The 19006-nt window shown below is 35.3% G+C and overlaps 1 protein-coding gene and 1 long non-coding RNA gene across 3 annotated transcripts in view; one reads left to right on the top strand and one right to left on the bottom strand.

The window, feature by feature from the left end:
- LOC144769607 (uncharacterized) overlaps positions 1 to 18954 on the top strand; it is a 49633-nt gene extending 30679 nt beyond the window's left edge. Inside the window, exon 3 of the long non-coding RNA XR_013598732.1 lies at positions 18820 to 18954. This is a non-coding gene — a long non-coding RNA (uncharacterized LOC144769607). The remainder of the gene's footprint in view (positions 1 to 18819) is intronic.
- The window catches only part of LOC144769598 (sodium- and chloride-dependent GABA transporter 2-like), a 762140-nt gene continuing 761569 nt past the window's right edge, over positions 18436 to 19006 (bottom strand). The window contains exon 15 of one of the 2 annotated variants that reach the window (XM_078653757.1): positions 18436 to 18925. In XM_078653757.1, coding sequence (XP_078509883.1) covers positions 18800 to 18925 — 126 coding nt within the window. In that variant the 3' untranslated portion in view covers positions 18436 to 18799. The remainder of the gene's footprint in view (positions 18926 to 19006) is intronic. The other variant, XR_013598730.1, reaches the window with a different exon arrangement.

Below are 19006 nucleotides of genomic sequence, written 5' to 3'. Positions count from 1 at the left end.
TAACAAAATAGTACATTTGGCTTGAAAGCACATGTTGGCTGCCTCCAGAATATTTCATTTTGTGCTTTTGTTAAAATTAATTACATTGAAGAGGTGTGCATTTTGTTGTGAACATGATGAATACATTTACACAATTTCCATTGTCCTTATCTTGGCTGTCTCATGTATACATTGAACTGACAAATGATCATTTTCTGCAGCATGTAAAATAAAACAGTAGACAGTAGAGGAGCTGGCTATAAACATATAAAACAACCCTTTAAAGTTTGCTCAAGGTTGCCTCTTTCCTTTACAAAGTGTGCATGTCACATTCACTTGAAACATATGGAATGTTACAATCCTTGCAACGAGCACCCATTTAAAAGATACACATCTATGGTGTATGTATTGAGTTCATGAATCGTATATAGTTTTGATATCCTTCTGCTCATTACTGACTCTGCGAGAGACCCAGTGACAGAAATACGCTCCAGGCTGCAGTGGCACTTGGACCCGGGGTGAAGAGGCAACTGACAGAGGCCCATTTGTCATACTTGCATTGGTGACCTTTGCACCAATGTAATGCAACTGATAGCTTCTCCACTCCAGGAATTTGTGTTTGATCTCGGTCATAACTTTAAATAATGGTGTGGCACTCGGTCTTTCATCTTTCTGAGGTCGATACAATTAGTGACATTGAGTTGGATGACAAAATCTTTAATTTGGTGTTAAGGCTCCCTCTGTTGAGTATGTGCTTTACAAACATACATGGTGCGATAAGGACACGTACATTAATTTTAATATTTTGTTTTTCAATTTCTTTTCATTATGAAATTGTCATTATTCCCTCTTTCCCACCTTGACCCAGTACTTTTCATTCTTGTATCCATTCCCATGACCTCCTTTCTTTCCTTTGTTCCATCTTTTTCCTTTTTCTCTTTCTCAACACCTCTAGCCATCCCTTCTTTCTTCTTTCTATTCTTGCTTCTTTACACCCTCATTCATTCCCCATCCTTCTTTCCTCACTTAGTGCATTTCCTCTGTCTTCCTTATGTTGTTCCTTACTTTCTTTTTTCCTACTTCTTCCTTCATCCCTTCTTTAATTTCTTCCTTTGTTATCATCAACCCTTTCTTCGGCTTTTCCTCCTCCTTTCCTGTCTTCTTTCGATTCATCCATCACACATCATTCACTTCCTTTCTCCCTCTATCCCTTCATTTCTTCCTTTCACATTCTTTTCTTATTTCCTTCTTTTTTCATCCATTACTTATCTATTTCCTCACTCCAGTACTCCCTTTCCTATCTGCATTTGTTGCTTTCTGTAATATATTCCTTCCTTCATCCCTTCCTATCTTGTAAACAGCACAGTACAAGCACATTGTCTTTAGTTTGTAAAGCTGCCTCAAGTCCTCAAATGACCTTTCCTAAAGCTGTATTTTGAGATTTACACACATTCCCTAATTTGAGTTCACTTTTAAGTTGTCATTGGTGTTCCATATTTTATATTAAGTTATGTTATATTAATTTGTATAGCGCACTAATGATCCGAGAGGGTATCCACGCACTTGGGCAGGTATGTAGATGTGAGGCGCCAAGGTGCTTATATGAAGAGCCAGGACTTAAGCTTCTTGTGAAACTCGAGGAGTGAGGAAGCCACTCTGACGTGTTAAGGCTTGTGGATGTGGGTTGACCCAAAAAAGGAAGTGGGTGAGGCCACAGGATGAAGTGGGCAGGCCAGGGAAGTGGGTGTGTTCTCCCAAAAATTAGAGCACCTCCACTTAATATTTGACAAATTAAGTACTGGTGATAGCAATTGAGGGGGGATAGGGGTAGCAGGGGGGAAACATCCTTTACAACGCAACTTTTTCAACGCACTACCTTTACAACGCAACTTTTATAACGCAAGTACTTTTACAACGCATGTTTTAACAATGCATGCATTTACAACGCAAATGCCTTTACAACGCAAGTGCCTTTCCAACGCAAATGCCTATAGAAAGTAAGTATTAAGTGATATTGTTTTTTTTTTGTTATTAGTAAAATAAATAGATTGATTTTGAAGTTAATTATTAATAAATTAAAATAGAATTATTACATTATTTTATAATAAAAGGATTAATATGAATGTAAATGGAGTATGTTTTTTTTAAATTAACACTCAGGTGTAAATAAAAATATTTAAATTTAGGGATTATATCCAAAAATAATACTCAGGTATTAATGTATATATTAATTGGGAATATATTGTAATTAAATTAATACTCAGGTATTTATTAATAAGTTATACATTTTAGGGATTATATTATAAAAAAATACTCATGTATTAATGTATAAATTAGTTAATAATGAAATCATTATTAATTAAATATTTAACGTATTTAAATACAATTAATAAATAAATGTAATAAAAAAAATAATCAGGGTACATAAACTATTGTTATTAAAAAATATTTTATTTGCAATAAAATATATATTTGGAATTAGTTAAAATGTTTAATTACAAGGAATTTTATTTATATTATTTTTATTTCATTGTATAAATTAATACATTTTTTTTTTAATTTGTATAAAATTACAATTTTGAAAAACTAAAAACATTTTTTGGAGCCATTAAGAATTTTTTACATAATTAAATATGTTGAAAATGTATGTACCTTTATATTACTAAAAAGATTTTCCCACGCTTTACCATTGAAAGTAATGGGAACATCTGTCCTTCTTTTATTTTTTGAATTGAAGCAATGGGTCCCGCGGAACGACTTTTGAAGTAAAGAAAAAGGATGAATTGAGAAGTTAAGAAAAGAAATGGAATAAGTATAGAGGTAAGAAGAATAAAACAGTATTTTACATGTTTAAATATTAATTTTTAAGATTGTGTTTAAATTAAAAGATTTGTAAAAAAAGATACAACATTTTTGTAATTTTTTGATTTTTATTACAAAAATATTTATAAGAAGTAAAAATAACAAGTAAATTTATACATATTTTTGCAAATTTAAATAAATTATATATATATCATTTAAAAAAAAAGGTTAATTAAAATATGATATTAAATAGTCCTTTTTCAATGTTTGCAGGCTCAGATGACGTCGACGCGTTCACGTTCACGTAAGCGGCCATTTTGAAGAGCATCGATGGAGGAAGCAGCAGGAAGCTGATCTGCGCTCAGGTAGGAAACCCTTTTTTACTTTATTTAAACATATTAGAACGAAAATAAGTACATATATATTGTAAAGAAAGGATAAGGAGAGGTTGCGGTTTATAAAAAGAATGTTATTTATGTGAAAACAGCATGTCGCCGATAATGTTAGTAGAATATGACTATGTTGGGTCGTTAGAAATAATAGGGAAATGTTATTTGTTGTATTTAATGTTAAATATAGATAATGATGAAATAAAAATGTTATGTGACTAATGTTTTTGAAACGCAACTGTATGTTTGAAAATGCATTGTTTAGAAATATCTTTTTGACTTTTAATAGCATAGAAAGGTAGAAATAGAATACAATGAGTTAGTAAAAAAGCTTCTTTGATTTACAATGTGATTTTGGTTGAGTTTTATTTAATTAAATATTGATTTTTATCGTTTTGGAACTTTTTGAATATAATAAAGGTGAAATAGTGAGAAAATTGTTCGGTAGGAGGCAGAAGTTTTGTATTATGCATAATTTTAAACGTGTTACAAACTAGCAAGGGACATATATTGAGAATATGTTTTGCTAGGAGGTAGAAATTGTACAATTATTTCTGTAATAGTATATAATTTGAATAAATGGTGTTAGGTATATAATAAAGGTGAAATAGTGAGAAAATTGTTCGGTAGGAGGTAGAAGTTTTGTATTAGGCATACTTTTAAACGTGTTACAAACTAGCAAGGGACATATAGTGAGAATATGTTTTGCTAGGAGGTAGAAATTGTACAATTATTTCTGAAATAGTATATAATTTGAATAAAAGGTGTAAGGTAAATACTAAAATATGTTCTTAGAGATTTATTATAAAAATAGATAGGGAGACATAGTGAGAAAATGATTGGATAGGAGTTATTTTAGGAAGCATTTATAGGTATTTGGCTATTTCTGTACCTTTTTTTCGAAAAATTAAAAAGATGGATTTTGTGGAAAAAATATAAAAACTAATTTACAGATTTTTAATTTTGTGTTTTTGGGTTTTCAAAAAACATGGATAAGGTGAAAGATTTTTTTAGCAAATAATATTGCTTTTGAGAAGTGCTTTTCCATGGATAATTTTCAATATCCAGAAGGAATTTTGATAATTTAGATTTAATGGACTGTTTGTTTCATAAGAAAATTAAAAGTTTGAAATTGGATTTCCAGAAATAATTATAAAAATTATGAAGGAATTAGACAAATTAAAAAAAAATAGAACATTCAAAAAATTTTGGAGGGCATTCAGTTTTGAAAACTTTGCATATTCCTGTACAACAAAATGCAAGATATTTTGACAAAGTGGAAAATGGATTTTTTGGTTCATCTAAGTTTTAAAACTTTAGAGTTTATTACACATGGTGTTTGTCAAAAATTTCTATTCCCACATTTTTACTTTCAAAAAAGTTCCAAATGTTATTTTATTTATTTTTTGTTTTTTAAACAAACAAAAATAATTGTTTCTGAATATGTGTTCCAAATGAATATTATAAAAAAATGGCTTATAAAGAAGCTTTTTCAAAAAGAAAATGTATTTTGAAAGAAAAAAAATATTCCATTTTATATTTATAAATGCATTTTAAAATATAAGTCATTAATTTGAATGGTTTGATTGATGAACAGGAGTAAATTTGGGGATTTTTGTGTTTATTAACACTGGATCAAATGGTTTTAATATGGGAGAAAATAGATGAAAAGATAAAAAAAAAAGGTAATTAGAAGTGGGGTGACCCAACGTAAAATTTGAAAAAAAGATTTAGAAAAATTAAAATGCCAATTGAATTTTGTATTAGGATAAATTTAGGTCAAAGCAGGAAAGTAAGTTATATTTTAGAAATGGAGAATGTTAGCAACATTTTCTAGGTAGTCTAGAGCCACACACAACGAAAACTGTTGTAGTACACCCAATAGTCTCTCAGACATTTCCCTTGATTTGGTAGAAATTCGTGGGTTTAGGCTACCAGTTAATGTTTGAGAAATTCTCAATTCTTGAAAACTTTGCTCCTTCTTCAAAGTTTCAAGAAATGAGTAGAAGTTAGGGTGTGGTTTGCCAATTGTATGGTTGAAGGAGTTATGCCATCCCTCTATGGCATTATTTGTTTTTGCTTCTCCCTCTAAACAGCTCGTGTAACAGTTCCACCACTCCACATGGTAACATGGCTTCCTCCTGCGACCTGATCTGCTTAGGTGTCCAATCCATGTGTCTTCAAAATAATTTAGAATGGGTGCCAATTTGTCTTCATTTTGATTAAAATAATCTGATTCAGTAATAGCAGTGTAGTACTCGTCTACACTTTCGGGAGGAACAAAACAAAGAGCAGTTAATTTTTGTAATTCAAACTGTAGTTTGCTATCAGATGAGTAATCGGTAACCAGGGATGTTTTTTGTAGTTTACGCCAAAATGCCTGGGAAAAATGGAAAAAACATCCCTGAATTTGGGTATCCGTGTACGTTTTAGTGATCACATTGATCATAGTCAATTCATAATCAACAATAATTTTCCTAGGACTTTTTTGGTAATGTTTTTAATAACTGATAATAATTCAGTATGGGTTGCAGATTGCTTATCTGGTAGCAAACTATATACTAAGGGAATCACATTATTGTTAATTTTTCCATGAATTGTATACATTTGGGTGAATGGATGGGGTGTACTTTTAAACGTCCCATCCATCATCCAAATTTCACAATTTTCTAACTTCACAAGGTTACGGGGATGTACTAAAAATAATAATACGTTTTTGAGGGTTTTTGTTATCATGCAAAAGGAATGGTTCATTAGCAAAAGAAATAGTCAGCTCCTCAGGAATTACAATATCAGAAAAGGTTTGAGGAGTTGTAGTATTTATATTACTTGCCTGCCTTTGTCTTTGTATAATTCTTCTCAAATTAGGAATAATAGGCATATTACTAGCAACCTGACTGGGAACATGCTGTGCAACCTCTCTTAAAATTGTTCCTGTAGAATCATTGGAGGTGGATGCAATTTCTTTCATTTCATTTAAGGTTTCCCTTACTTCAATCTCCATTGCAAAGGCAGAGTGGTTATGATCAGTTGTTTTTATTATGATATTATCAAGGGTAACCGCTCTGCCGCTGCAACGGGATGAATAGTATTGCACACACCTCCAATGATTCCGTGGAAAACGTATCCTTTCTTTACAATATATATATCCTGCATGTGTTAATAGACGGTTTCCTTTCCTAGATTTCATATATGATGCTGTTGCCTGAGTTGACATTTTCTGTGGGGGAAAAATAGATACATTTTAATATGTTATTTTCACTTAATAAATAAAAATCTACACTATCATTTTCCTTACCACAGCATCTTCCTGGAGTTACAGTAGTAAATCCTGCCCCTACACTATCCCACACTTTCTCTTCTGCAGTACCTTTCTGGAGTTAGAATAGTAAATCCTGCCCCTACACTATCTCTATTTTTCCTACTGCAGCACCTTCCTGGAGTTAGAGTAGTAAATCTTGCCCCTACACTATCCTACACTTTCCCTACTGCTGCACCTTCCTGGAGTTAGAATAGTAATTCTTACCCCTGCACTATCCTACACTTTCCCTACTGCAGCACCTTCTTGGAGTTAGAATAGTAAATCCTGCCATATCAGAATCCCACACTTTCCTTACTGCAGCACCTTCCTGGAGTTAGAATAGTAAATCCTGCCCCTCTACTATTTCTCATTTTCCTACTGCAGCACCTCCCTGGAGTTTGAATAGTAAATCCTGCACCAACACTATCCCACACTTTTCCTACTGCAGCACCTTTTTGGAGTTAGAACAGTAAATCCTGCTCTTTCACTATCCCACACTTTCCTTACTTTAGCACCTTCCTGGAGTTAGAATAGTAAATCTTGCCCTTACACTATCCCACAGTTTCTCTACAGCAGCATCTTTTTACAATAATAATAATAAAGTTCTGTCAATGTTTTACTATATATGCTTGTAATTTTTATTTGAATTACCTTCAGAGTCTGGTGTGTTTTCCTTGTTTTGTTCTGAGAATCACTTGGTTTTTAATTTCCTTTGGTCTTTAAAGAGTTTTTGTGTATGCTGCAATCAGAAAAAAATATGAGTATGTATTTATTTGTTTTAATTTTTGGTGACAAATTGAAAATGTTTATATTTCTCTTCAAAAGTTAAATTTTTCTAAAATCCTGCCCCTACACTTTACCACACTTTCTCTACTCCTGCACCTGCCCCTACACTATCCTACCCTTTCCCTACTGCTGCACCTTCCTGGAGTTAGATTAGAAAATCTTACCCCTATGCTATTTCACACTTTCCCTACTGTTGCACCTTCCTGGAGGTAGAATAGTAATCCTTACCCCTATGCTATCCCACACTTTCCCTCCTGCTGCACCTTCCTGGAGTTAGAATAGTAATTCTTTCCCCTATGCTATCCCACACTTTCCCTAGTGCTGCACCTCTACTCCTGGCAGCACCAGAAGCCACCATTAACACCTTACAACAGGTGCAGAATGCTGCTGCCAGGATGCTTATGGGCGCCCCAAGAAGAGCGTCTGCCAAACTGTTGTTGAGAGCTCTCCATTGGCTCCCAGTTCGTGAGCGAATCACCTTTAAATCATCTTGCATTGTCCATAAAACACTTCAAGGTAAAGGTCCTTCTGCCCTGAGGAGCCTGATTTATCCCTATAGACCCCCTCGGGCCCTTCGATTGGACCTTGACAATCTTGCCGTAGTCTCTAGAGTAAGGAAGGCCCGCACAGGAGGCCGCCGTTTTACTGTAAATGCGGCAAAAAACTGGAACGCTCTCCCCAGGCATATTCGAACTGAACCTTCCCTTCTTAAGTTCCGAAAGCTGCTTCAATCTATTCTTTTCCTAAAATTCCTTAAAATTCCGGTTCCTTCTGAGTTTTCTGTTATTTGTTAGGCAGCGCTGGGACGCTCTCGGGCAGCCATGCGCATTACAAATCAAATTTCATTTCATTTCATTCATTCATTTCATTTCACCTTCCTGGAGTTAGATTAGTAATTCTTACCCCTACTCTATCCCATACTTTCCCTACTGCTGCACCTTCCTGGAGTTAGAATAGTAAATCTTACCCCTATGCTTGTACTTTTTATTTGATTTACCTTCAGAGTCTGGTGTGTTTTCCTTGTTTGGTTCTCAGATTCCTTTGGATTTGATTTTCTGTTGGTCTTTGAAGAGTTGTTTGATAATATGCAAACAGAAAAAAATATGAATATGTATTTTTTTGTTTAAATGTTTGATGAAAAATGGAAAATGTCTACATTTCTGTTCAAAAGCTTAATGTTTCTAAAATCCTGCCTCTACACTATCCCACACTTTCCCTACTGCAGCAACTTTCTGGAGTTAGAATAGTAAATCCTGCCCCTACATTATCCTACACTTTCCCTACTGCTGCACCGTCCTGGAGTTAGATTAGTAATTCTTACCCCTACACTATCCCACACTTTCCCTATTGCTGCACCTTCCTGGAGTTAGAATAGTAATTCTTACCCCTACACTATCCTACACTTTCCCTACTGCTGCACCTTACTGGAGTGAGAATAGTAATTGTTACTCCTACACTATCCCACACTTTCCTTATTGCTGCACCTTCCTGGAGTGAGAATAGTAATTGATACTCCTACACTATCCCACACTTTCCCTATTGCTGCACCTTCCTGGAGTGAGAATATTAATTCTTACCCCTACTCTATCCCATACTTTCCCTACTGCTGCACCTTCCTGGAGTAAGAATAGTAAATCTTACCCCTATGCTTGTACTTTTTATTTGATTTACCTTCAGAGTCTGGTGTGTTTTCCTTGTTTGGTTCTCAGATTCCTTTGGATTTGATTTTCTGTTGGTCTTTGAAGTGTTGTTTGATAATCTGTAAACAGAAAAAAATATGAATATGTATTTTTTTGTTTAAATGTTTGATGAAAAATGGAAAATGTGTACATTTCTGTTCAAAAGCTTAATGTTTCTAAAATCCTGCCTCTACACTATCCCAAACTTGTCCTACTGCAGTAACTTTCTGGAGTTAGAATAGCAAATTCTGCCCCTACACTATCCTACACTTTCCCTACTGCTGCACCTTCCTGGAGTTAGAATAGTAATTATTACCCCTACACTATCCTACACTTTCCCTACTGCTGCACCTTACTGGAGTGAGAATAGTAATTTTTACCCTTACACTATCCCACACTTTCCCTATTGCTGCACCTTCCTGGAGTGAGAATAGTAATTGTTACCCCTACACTATCCCACACTTTCCCTACTGCTGCACCTTCCTGGAGTTAGAATAGTAATTCTTACCCCTACTCTATCCCATACTTTCCCTACTGCTGCACCTTCCTAAAGTTAGAATAGTAATTCTTACCCCTACTCTATCCCATACTTTCCCTACTGCTGCACCTTCCTGGAGTTAGATTAGTAAATCCTGCCCCTACGGTATCCCACATTTTCCCTAAAAAGTATCTTCTTAGAGTAATAATAATAATGAAGTTCCGTCATTTTTTAAGTCTATTTGCTTGTACTTTTTATTTGATTTACCTTCAGAGTCTGGTGTGTTTTCCTTGTTTGGTTCTCAGATTTCTTTGGATTTGATTTTATTTTGGTCTTTGAAGAGTTGTTTGATAATCTGCAAACAGAAAAAAACATGAATATGTATTTTTTTGCTTTAATGTTTGTTGAAAAATGGAAAATGTCTACATATCTGTTCAAAAGCTTAATGTTTCTAAAATCCAGCCTCTACACTATCCCACACTTTCCCTACTGCAGCAACTTTCTGGAATTAGAATAGCAAATTCTGCCCCTACACTATCCCACATTTTCCCTACTGCAGCACATTCCTGGAGTTAGATTAGTAAATCCGGCCCCTACACTATCCTACATTTTCCCTACTGCTGCACCTTCCTGGAGTTAGAATAGTAATTCTTACCCCTACACTATCCTACACTTTCCCTATTGCTGCACCTTCCTGGAGTGAGAATAGTAATTGTTACCCCTACACTATCCCACACTTTCCCTACTGCAGCACCTTCTTGGAGTTAGAATAGTAAATCCTGCCCCTACGCTATCCCACATTTTCCCTAAAAAGTATCTTCTTACAGTAATAATAATAATGAAGTTCTGTCATTTTTTTAGTCTATTTGCTTGTACTTTTTATTTGATTTACCTTCAAAGTCTGGTGTGTTTTCCTTGTTTGGTTCTCAGATTCCTTTGGATTTGATTTTCTTTTGGTCTTTGAAGAGTTGTTTCATAATCTGCAAACAGAAAAAAATATGAATATGTATTTTTTTGCTTTAATGTTTGTTGAAAAATGGAAAATGTCTACATATCTGTTCAAAAGCTTAATGTTTCTAAAAACCAGCCTCTACACTATCCCACACTTTCCCTACTGCAGCAACTTTCTGGAGTTAGAATAGCAAATTCTGCCCCTACACTATCCCACATTTTCCCTACTGCAGCACATTCCTGGAGTTAGATTAGTAAATCCGGCCCCTACACTATCCTACATTTTCCCTACTGCTGCACCTTCCTGGAGTTAGAATAGTAATTCTTACCCCTACACTATCCTACACTTTCCCTATTGCTGCACCTTCCTTGAGTGAGAATAGTAATTGTTACCCCTACAATATCCCACACTTTCCCTACTGCAGCACCTTCTTGGAGTTAGAATAGTAAATCCTGCCCCTACGCTATCCCACATTTTCCCTAAAAAGTATCTTCTTACAGTAATAATAATAATGAAGTTCTGTCATTTTTTTAGTCTATTTGCTTGTACTTTTTATTTGATTTACCTTCAGAGTCTGGTGTGTTTTCCTTGTTTGGTTCTCAGATTCCTTTGGATTTGATTTTCTTTTGGTCTTTGAAGAGTTGTTTCATAATCTGCAAACAGAAAAACATATGAATATGTATTTTTTTGCTTTAATGTTTGATGAAAAATGGAAAATGTCTACATTTCTGTTCAAAAGCTTAATGTTTCTAAAATCCTGCCTCTACACTATCCCACACTTTCCCTACTGCAGCAACTTTCTGGAGTTAGAATAGCAAATTCTGCCCCTATACTATCCCACATTTTCCCTACTGCAGCACCTTCCTGGAGTTAGATTAGTAAATCCGGCCCCTACACTATCCCACATTTTCCCTACTGCTGCACCTTCCTGTAGTTAGATTAGTAAATCCTGCCCCTACACTATCCTACACTTTCCCTACTGCTGCACCTTACTGGATTGAGAATAGTAATTTTTACTCTTACACTATCTCACACTTTCCCTATTGCTGCACCTTCCTGGAGTGAGAATAGTAATTGTTACCCCTACACTATCCCACACTTTCCCTACTGCTGCACCTTCCTGGAGTTAGAAAACGAATTCTTACCCCTATACAATCCCACACTTTTCATAGTGCTGCATCTTTTTGGAGTTAGAATAGTAATTGATATTTTTAAACCTTTTTACACTTTCCCTGCTGCTACTACTTTCTGGAGTTTGAATAGTAATTGATACCTCCACAGTTCCACACATTGTTCCTACTGCTGCAACTTCATGGAGTTCTCTAAATTATTTGTATCTCTACACTTTCTTATTCTTTTACAATCTTTTCTTTCTTAATGAATACAGTTTAAAAATGCAGTTTTGTTAATTATAATATATTTACCTTCTTTAAAATTCGACGTTTCAATTTTAAAGAAATATTTTTTTCTTTCGTTTTTGAATGTCTCTGTGAAAATCAGATTAAAAATATGTGGGCTGGCAAATGTTTTTACGTTTTATTAATTGAGATTTGAGATTTCTAAAATTTAGAAAAATACCTTTAAATTATTCTTGAAGAGGAGTGTGGATTCTGTAGCAAATTCAAATTTACTTTAACTTGGCTTTTCGTCACACTTTATAGTAGTTTGACTCTAGGAAAAAATATAACATTTGGTGATGTTTGTAAAATTATATATGTTTATTGCATTAAAAGTAATTTTAATGAATAAATATTTTTAGTTACATTTCATTCTGCTTTAAATATGTAGGGCTTTATATTTTTTGATATATGTCTCCATATTTCAAGTAAAACTTTGGTGATATATTATTTCCTTTAAATTGGAAAACCAAACTTGTTAGGGACAGCGTTTTAAATGATTCTAGAAAACATTTCTATCATTAGTTTTAGTAACTCACTTGTATTACGAAAAAAAATGCTCCTTAAATCGATTTCGGTATTATCTTGATGAAGAGGTCAGAGGGTCAGCTTTTCGCGTCTGGTCACTCTGGGAGTTGAGAATCATCTGATTTTAAAATGGTGTCTGACTCGTATTTATAAGTTTTAGTCAGTGTCATTGTTATTTTTAAGAAACACAGCGTTGGTATTATTTTAATGAATACGAATCATTAATGTGGAAAGTTATAATTTAAAACTTCATGTAAAGATGTGAAGTTTTCACTTTTTCATTCCGTTTTGGCATCCATTTTGAAAGTAGTATTTTGGTATTATTTTCATGGAAAGAGTTGTAGGACATATTTAGGAACTACACATTTTAAAATGGCGACTATGTGTATGTATAATGTTTATATTTACGAATAATTATTGTCTTTCATAATAATATATTGTAAATTAATTATATATCTAAATTCGTTGCTTGTGTTAAATTTATAAATAGTTACGAATACATGAGAAATTATTTTTAATACTCGGGTATTAATTTTAGTACTTGAGTATAAATTTTAATAAAACCGTTGCATTTCTTTAGATTAACGTTCAGTTTTTCTCTACATTTTAAGACACTTCCCCACCCAAAAACCCCTAATTTCCCTGCATCCCGTGCCAGGTTTTATTTTACAAAAAAATATATAATGTTTATATTTACGAATAATTATTTTATTTTATAGTCTTATATTATAAGTTTCTTATATATTTAAAATCGTTGCCTGTGTAAAAAATGTTAATAGTTACGAATACATGAGTAATAGTTTTTAATACTCAAGTATTAATTTTAATACTCAAGTATTAATTTTAATAAATGTGTTGCATTTCGTTATATTTGCGTTCAGTTTTTACCCACATTTTAATACACTTCCCCACCCCAAACCCCTAATTTTCCTGCATCCCGTGCCAGGTTTTATTTTACAAAAAAAAATTTACAATTTTGATATTTTCGCGTTGTAAAGGTATGCGTTGTAAATGATTTCGTTGTAATAGCACTTTACTATTAATAATAATATATCGCGTTGTAACAGTATTCGTTGTAAAAACATGCGTTGTAAAAGTATTTGCGTTGTAAAAAATGCGTTGTAAAGCCATGCGTTGTAATAGTATGCGTTGTAACGTCATACATCCCATTTACATGAGCCCTTCAGCTGAGGTAGTGAATCCATTTCATATCCAGATTGTCACCTATGCTGATAAAACTCAGATGATTGTCTCTTTACACCAGCTCAATAAAGTTGGGTCTGACTTAGCTGGCTGTCTCAAAAGGTTGTCAGTTTGGATGGAAGGCTCCTACCTGAAACTTAATGGGGCAAAAACAGAGCTGATGCTCCTAGGTACCCTCCCCCCTTAAATGTAAGCTCATTTGGGCCTGTTTGTTTCGGTCCAATGTCCCCCCCCCAAAGAACAGATCAAGAGCCTTGGTGTATGGCTTGGCCATAATCTAATACTTAAGGAGCAGGCGCGGAAGGTGCCAGGTAGTTGTTATGGTATTCGTAAGATGATATGGAAAATCCTCCCACTGCTGCCTTTTTATGCAAGGAGACTATTGGTCCAAGCATTGATTCTCTTCCGGCTTAACTATGCTAACGCCCTTTATTTGGGATCCCCTTGTTAGACTATTTAAAAATTGCAGACTGTACAAAACTGTGCAGCATGCCTGCTCATGAATGGCCATCGATTGCCACTCTTCACTGGCTCCCAATTGTGGAAAGAGTCCAGTTTAAAGCTTTGTGTATTGCACATAAGGCAATGTCAGCTAAGGGTCAGCCCATTTTTTGGTCTACTATCTCTCCCTATTGCCCCAACAGATCCCTGCGCTTAGGTAATAAGTACCTGGCATCAGTTCCCATGATACAAAAAGGTCTCGGAGTGGAGGCCGTCTGTTATATAATCTCACGAAGCTGTGGAACCAGCTTCCCACTCACATTTGTTTGGAAGCCAACTACCTGACCTTCCGAAAACTTATAAAAACATTCTTGTTTCCTTGAAACCGTCTCGAAGTTTTTATGAATAGACTGCCTCAAGCACTGGGATGCCCTCTGGTAGCCATGCGCTCTAGAAATGCATCTTCATTCATCCATTCAATTTCCACCTTTTCTTCAAACTATTCTTTCATCCATCCATCCCTTTACCCACCCTCACACCCTTTCACTCATATACCATTTCTTTAAACTTTCTGTTCTTTCTTCTTTCCCTAAAGTCATCAGCACACATTATGTGAGGCTTTGGTTTGTTGCTTATAGAAAAGTCCATAATAACTCAACCACTGCTGCAGCTGGTAAAGCTGGGTGGGGCGGGGGGGGGTTCATAGTCATGTCTTGACAGCACACTGGGACTACCTAGTGAGTATAGTAATGTTCACAAAATATATGACTTACCAGTGCCCGTCCCTGCTGCCGCTTTTCCCCCTCAAACTGACTCTCCTCCTACAGCAGTACTGGAGCCGGCATCACTATGGTCTGTGTGACTGGAAGAAAACATTATACAATCTTATACAAATTGCCCCAAATACACCAGCAATACATCACTACAGTTGCCTTAGCACTGCAGCACCTTCTAACAAAAATATCACTCTGGACATTTGATTGGTTCACAAGGCTCGACAGTTCAGGGGTTGAATAATGGTCAATGAAAGGCATAGGGTGTTAGTTCTTTCCCAGCCATGCTGAACTGTCATGGAAAACTACTGGTACTGGTATACTCTATAAATGAATGAGACAGCAGCACACTACATTGGGGGCACTGAGGCAGGTTGATGATGACCATGGCAACTCACTGGTGAACTCAACAGTTAAAGCAGGAGCATGAAAATTAAAGCCTTCTCAACAAGCATACATTGTGAATATTATTTATAATATATTAGCTTACTTGGGGCTGCAATATTCACGGTAGACAGTAGAGTATCAAAATGTGTTATTCTGAGTTTTACTTCTACAGTACCACAAGATATAGAGTAGAGAGGGAAAGACTATCAACAAAGCAGAAGAAAGTGAACTAGAGACTAGACTAGGGACCGGAAAAAGTCAGCAATCAAAAAAGAAAATCATGTAATATAAGGAAAAATGAGATAATGGAGGGATATAACAGGAATGAAACAAAAATGTGATCCATTGTGCTTTGCCTGAGTGGGTTCATTATACCATCCCCGTGTAAGGAAGACAGTAGGTAAGGGTGTCAGAGAAACTATATTTCTCAAACAAAAAAGGTTTCTGTTTCCAGATCCCTTAGAGCCTTGCTAGAAGAAAACACAGCCAGCACTCACTGGGGTTGACTGTAGGGATTGTGTATAATGTATATAAAAAAGGAAAAGTTGTTCCTTTTTTAGGTGTCCCCTCACTCACCGGGGTTGCCCCACAGTGACATGCTTCATCATTGGGGCCATCCCAGTCCTCTACGGGCTGGGGCGTGCTACGACTTGCGAAGTTACGTGGGAGCACTTTTAAGGACTATGTGTGGTGCATGTGTATTTGTGGGGAGTGGACTATGTGATGTGGGTTAAAAATACCTGTCCAGTAGGTTTTCAATAAACTTTATTCTGACCTCTAGGTGGTAATATTAAAAACGGGGTGGGGAGATAGGCTGCCCTAAACTTAATGTGTCCAGATGTGCCTATCAACTCCTAAGTCGACATGTTTCGTGCATACCCCAAGCACTTCTTCGGGACTACACAGGGACCAGCCCTGTGTTCGCCACTCCTTAGCTCTTTCACTGAGATATTTATAGAAAAAGACTTTCAACTGCAGCAAACTCTACTAAGTGCATGCATTAATACCTACGTATTTTGTTCCAAAAAACACGTGGTTCGTATTTTGTTCCAAAAAACACGTGGTTCTTTTCACGAGACCTAACTGGGCCCCATGGAGTCGGAGGGGTATCGGTATCCTAGCAACTTTGTGCTCTGGTTACCTCCTCCATTCAGGCACCTACTTGTCTCCCTCCGGTCCGGACCTGGAAACAGAAACCTTTTTTGTTTGACTTAAATTATTGGAGGGCGAGCCTAGCTAATTAACCCTCTAACTCCCTTCCCCATTTATTAAACTATATTTCTCACCAGAAACACCAGACTCCAGGCAGCAATTCCCACCCTGGAACCAAGCACTCACATTCCAATACCCCAAGATTCTACCCTAAGCCCACAACTATTATAAAACGCAATAATAAATATTAGGACTTACTCGGGTCATCAAAGCCCTCGGCAGCGGCACTGGTGGTCAGCGCCAGTTGACCAGATCTCCACAACACACACCTAAATTAAACTATAAATTAATAAAACACAATGAAAACTTATTTTTAAATTAAAAACTATTACTATTAACAATTAATAATAAAGTAGTTAAAATGTATTTAATACCCACCCTTTACCTCTTTAAAAGTAAAAACACCCAAAAAAATAAACAATTACCCAAAATGAATATCAAATATTTAACATTAATTAACAACTATATATTAATTAAGTAAATACAACCCTACCCTTTACTCCTATAAACACCACAACACACACCTATAATTAATTACACAATTACCATAATTAATTAACATCCAATTAATGATTTATCAATTAAAAAAAATTACTTCCCACCCTTTACACCTATAAACACTACAACACACAGCTACAATTAAATACACAATTACCATAATGAATTACCAATTAATTAATTAAAATTAATTAACAACCAATTATTAATTCATCAATTAAAAATACATTACTTCAAAACCTTTACACCTATAAACACCACAACACACACTTGAAATGAATTACATAATTAATTACCAAGTAATTAACAACCAATTATTTATTAATAAATAATACATTACTTTACACATTAAACACTATAACATCTCAATTAAACAAATATTACTCAAGAAAATATTATCAATACATTTTATATAATTGAATTACTCCCCACCCTATTCCCCTATAAACCCACAACCTGCTATGGAACTAAAAACGCAAACTTCAAATTAAAAAAATTAATAACTACTAAAAATGTAACACATATATTACAAATGCAAACGATTCTTATGCAACAAACATACAACACATACATATAAAATATATACTAAAATACATACATTAATAAAAAAGATATTTTTAGCAACTATGTTTTTTGCAAACGATATTAAACACTTCGGTATTTCGATATTACTTATCTTAAGTCAATATTCTTGACTGCAATATTCTTGCTGTCGATGTTTGTGGACAACGATATTATTGACTTTATATCTGTGCAACTCAATATTTTTTTTACCAGTATTCTGTTTCTGCACCGTGCCATACAGACAAGGTGTAACCACACCTTTCACGCTCACGTCTATCTCATATCCATTTTCTAGAGGGATATGAGATAGATAGGAGTAGGGTGTAGTCCTGATGAATGCACAGGCCACAGAAACATAGGGCAGAAGCATGATGAGATATCGTGAATGTTCTGCATTGTACAGAATCCAAAGAGGGTTGCATTTATGGATGCAATAGGGACGTATCAATAAACACTGTAAAGCCCAGCCATGCTGTATGCATGTATATGTCTACTTAGGGTCCCAATCACATTACCAATAGGGAAGTATATCCAGCAGCCCTCTTAAAGAACTCCAGGAGGAAAGCCGCTTTCTGACTTGAACAATGATGAAGCATGCCATCTCAATGGGCTAGGGCCATCATCCATTTTATGGAATCTATGAGGCAATTCACTACCTTCTAATCACCCTTAATTGTGTGCTTGGGTTTCCCAACTTCTTCGATCTCTCAGGATTGTACTCCTGTCATGATAAGAAGGAGATAACTGCACTTGCTCTATCTTGCATGTAACTAACAGGAGGCATGCCCAATAGGAACACAATTATATCGGGCACACCCCACCACCTCATGCCAACATGTTAAGCTATGTTGAAGGTGTCAGATGTATGTACATAATTACTATCTACAAAAAGAATGTTGAACTTACCAAATCCATACATCTAGTAGGAGGTGGTCCAGCTTCCTGACAACCATACTGTCCAAATATTATAGGAGATTCCGCAGTAAAGAACTTCATTCAAAACAAACCCATCACATAACATATTGTGATAACATCAATAAGGATACAGATTGCTTTTCTCTGCTGGAGTAACTACATAGATTTAATTGAATCAGTAGTTGTAATTCCCTAATGTAAACATGTCAGTTGCAAATAAAAACATCCACAAAACTCTCATAGTCTTTGAAGGTCCCAGTCCAATTGGCTGTAGTCTATCTTCATATTTCCACTGATGTCAAGTATGTGGGTACAAATGCACACAAAGAAGCAGTCCATCAGATCTTACTGAAAAGAAAATGCTTAATCTGCTCCTCAAATAATTTCCAATACTTTTGGATCAAGCCCAGCACAACGATGATGTTAGGGAGTGACAGTATTGCACTAGTAGTAAGAAAATTAACTGATGAAACAAGGTATAAAAACTGTCTATGTTTTACTATTCCCTAACAGTTTCATTCATGGTTTACTGTAGTTAGATGAACTCCCACTAAAGGTCGCTGTAATGGAGCTGAGAAGATATTTTGATCTGGCTTCTTCTGGGGCAGTTCCACATCTGGACTGGTGACCTGCTGCAACCTCTGCAAAGCAAAGAAACACCACTGAGGTTTATTTATTGAAACATTGTATCATATTATGAGCTGGCCTGTGAAGTGTGCTGG

The sequence above is a fragment of the Lissotriton helveticus genome, chromosome 1_1 (assembly GCF_964261635.1).
Source record: "Lissotriton helveticus chromosome 1_1, aLisHel1.1, whole genome shotgun sequence".
Classification (NCBI taxonomy): domain Eukaryota; kingdom Metazoa; phylum Chordata; class Amphibia; order Caudata; family Salamandridae; genus Lissotriton; species Lissotriton helveticus.
This window is presented reverse-complemented; position numbering and strand designations above follow the sequence as displayed.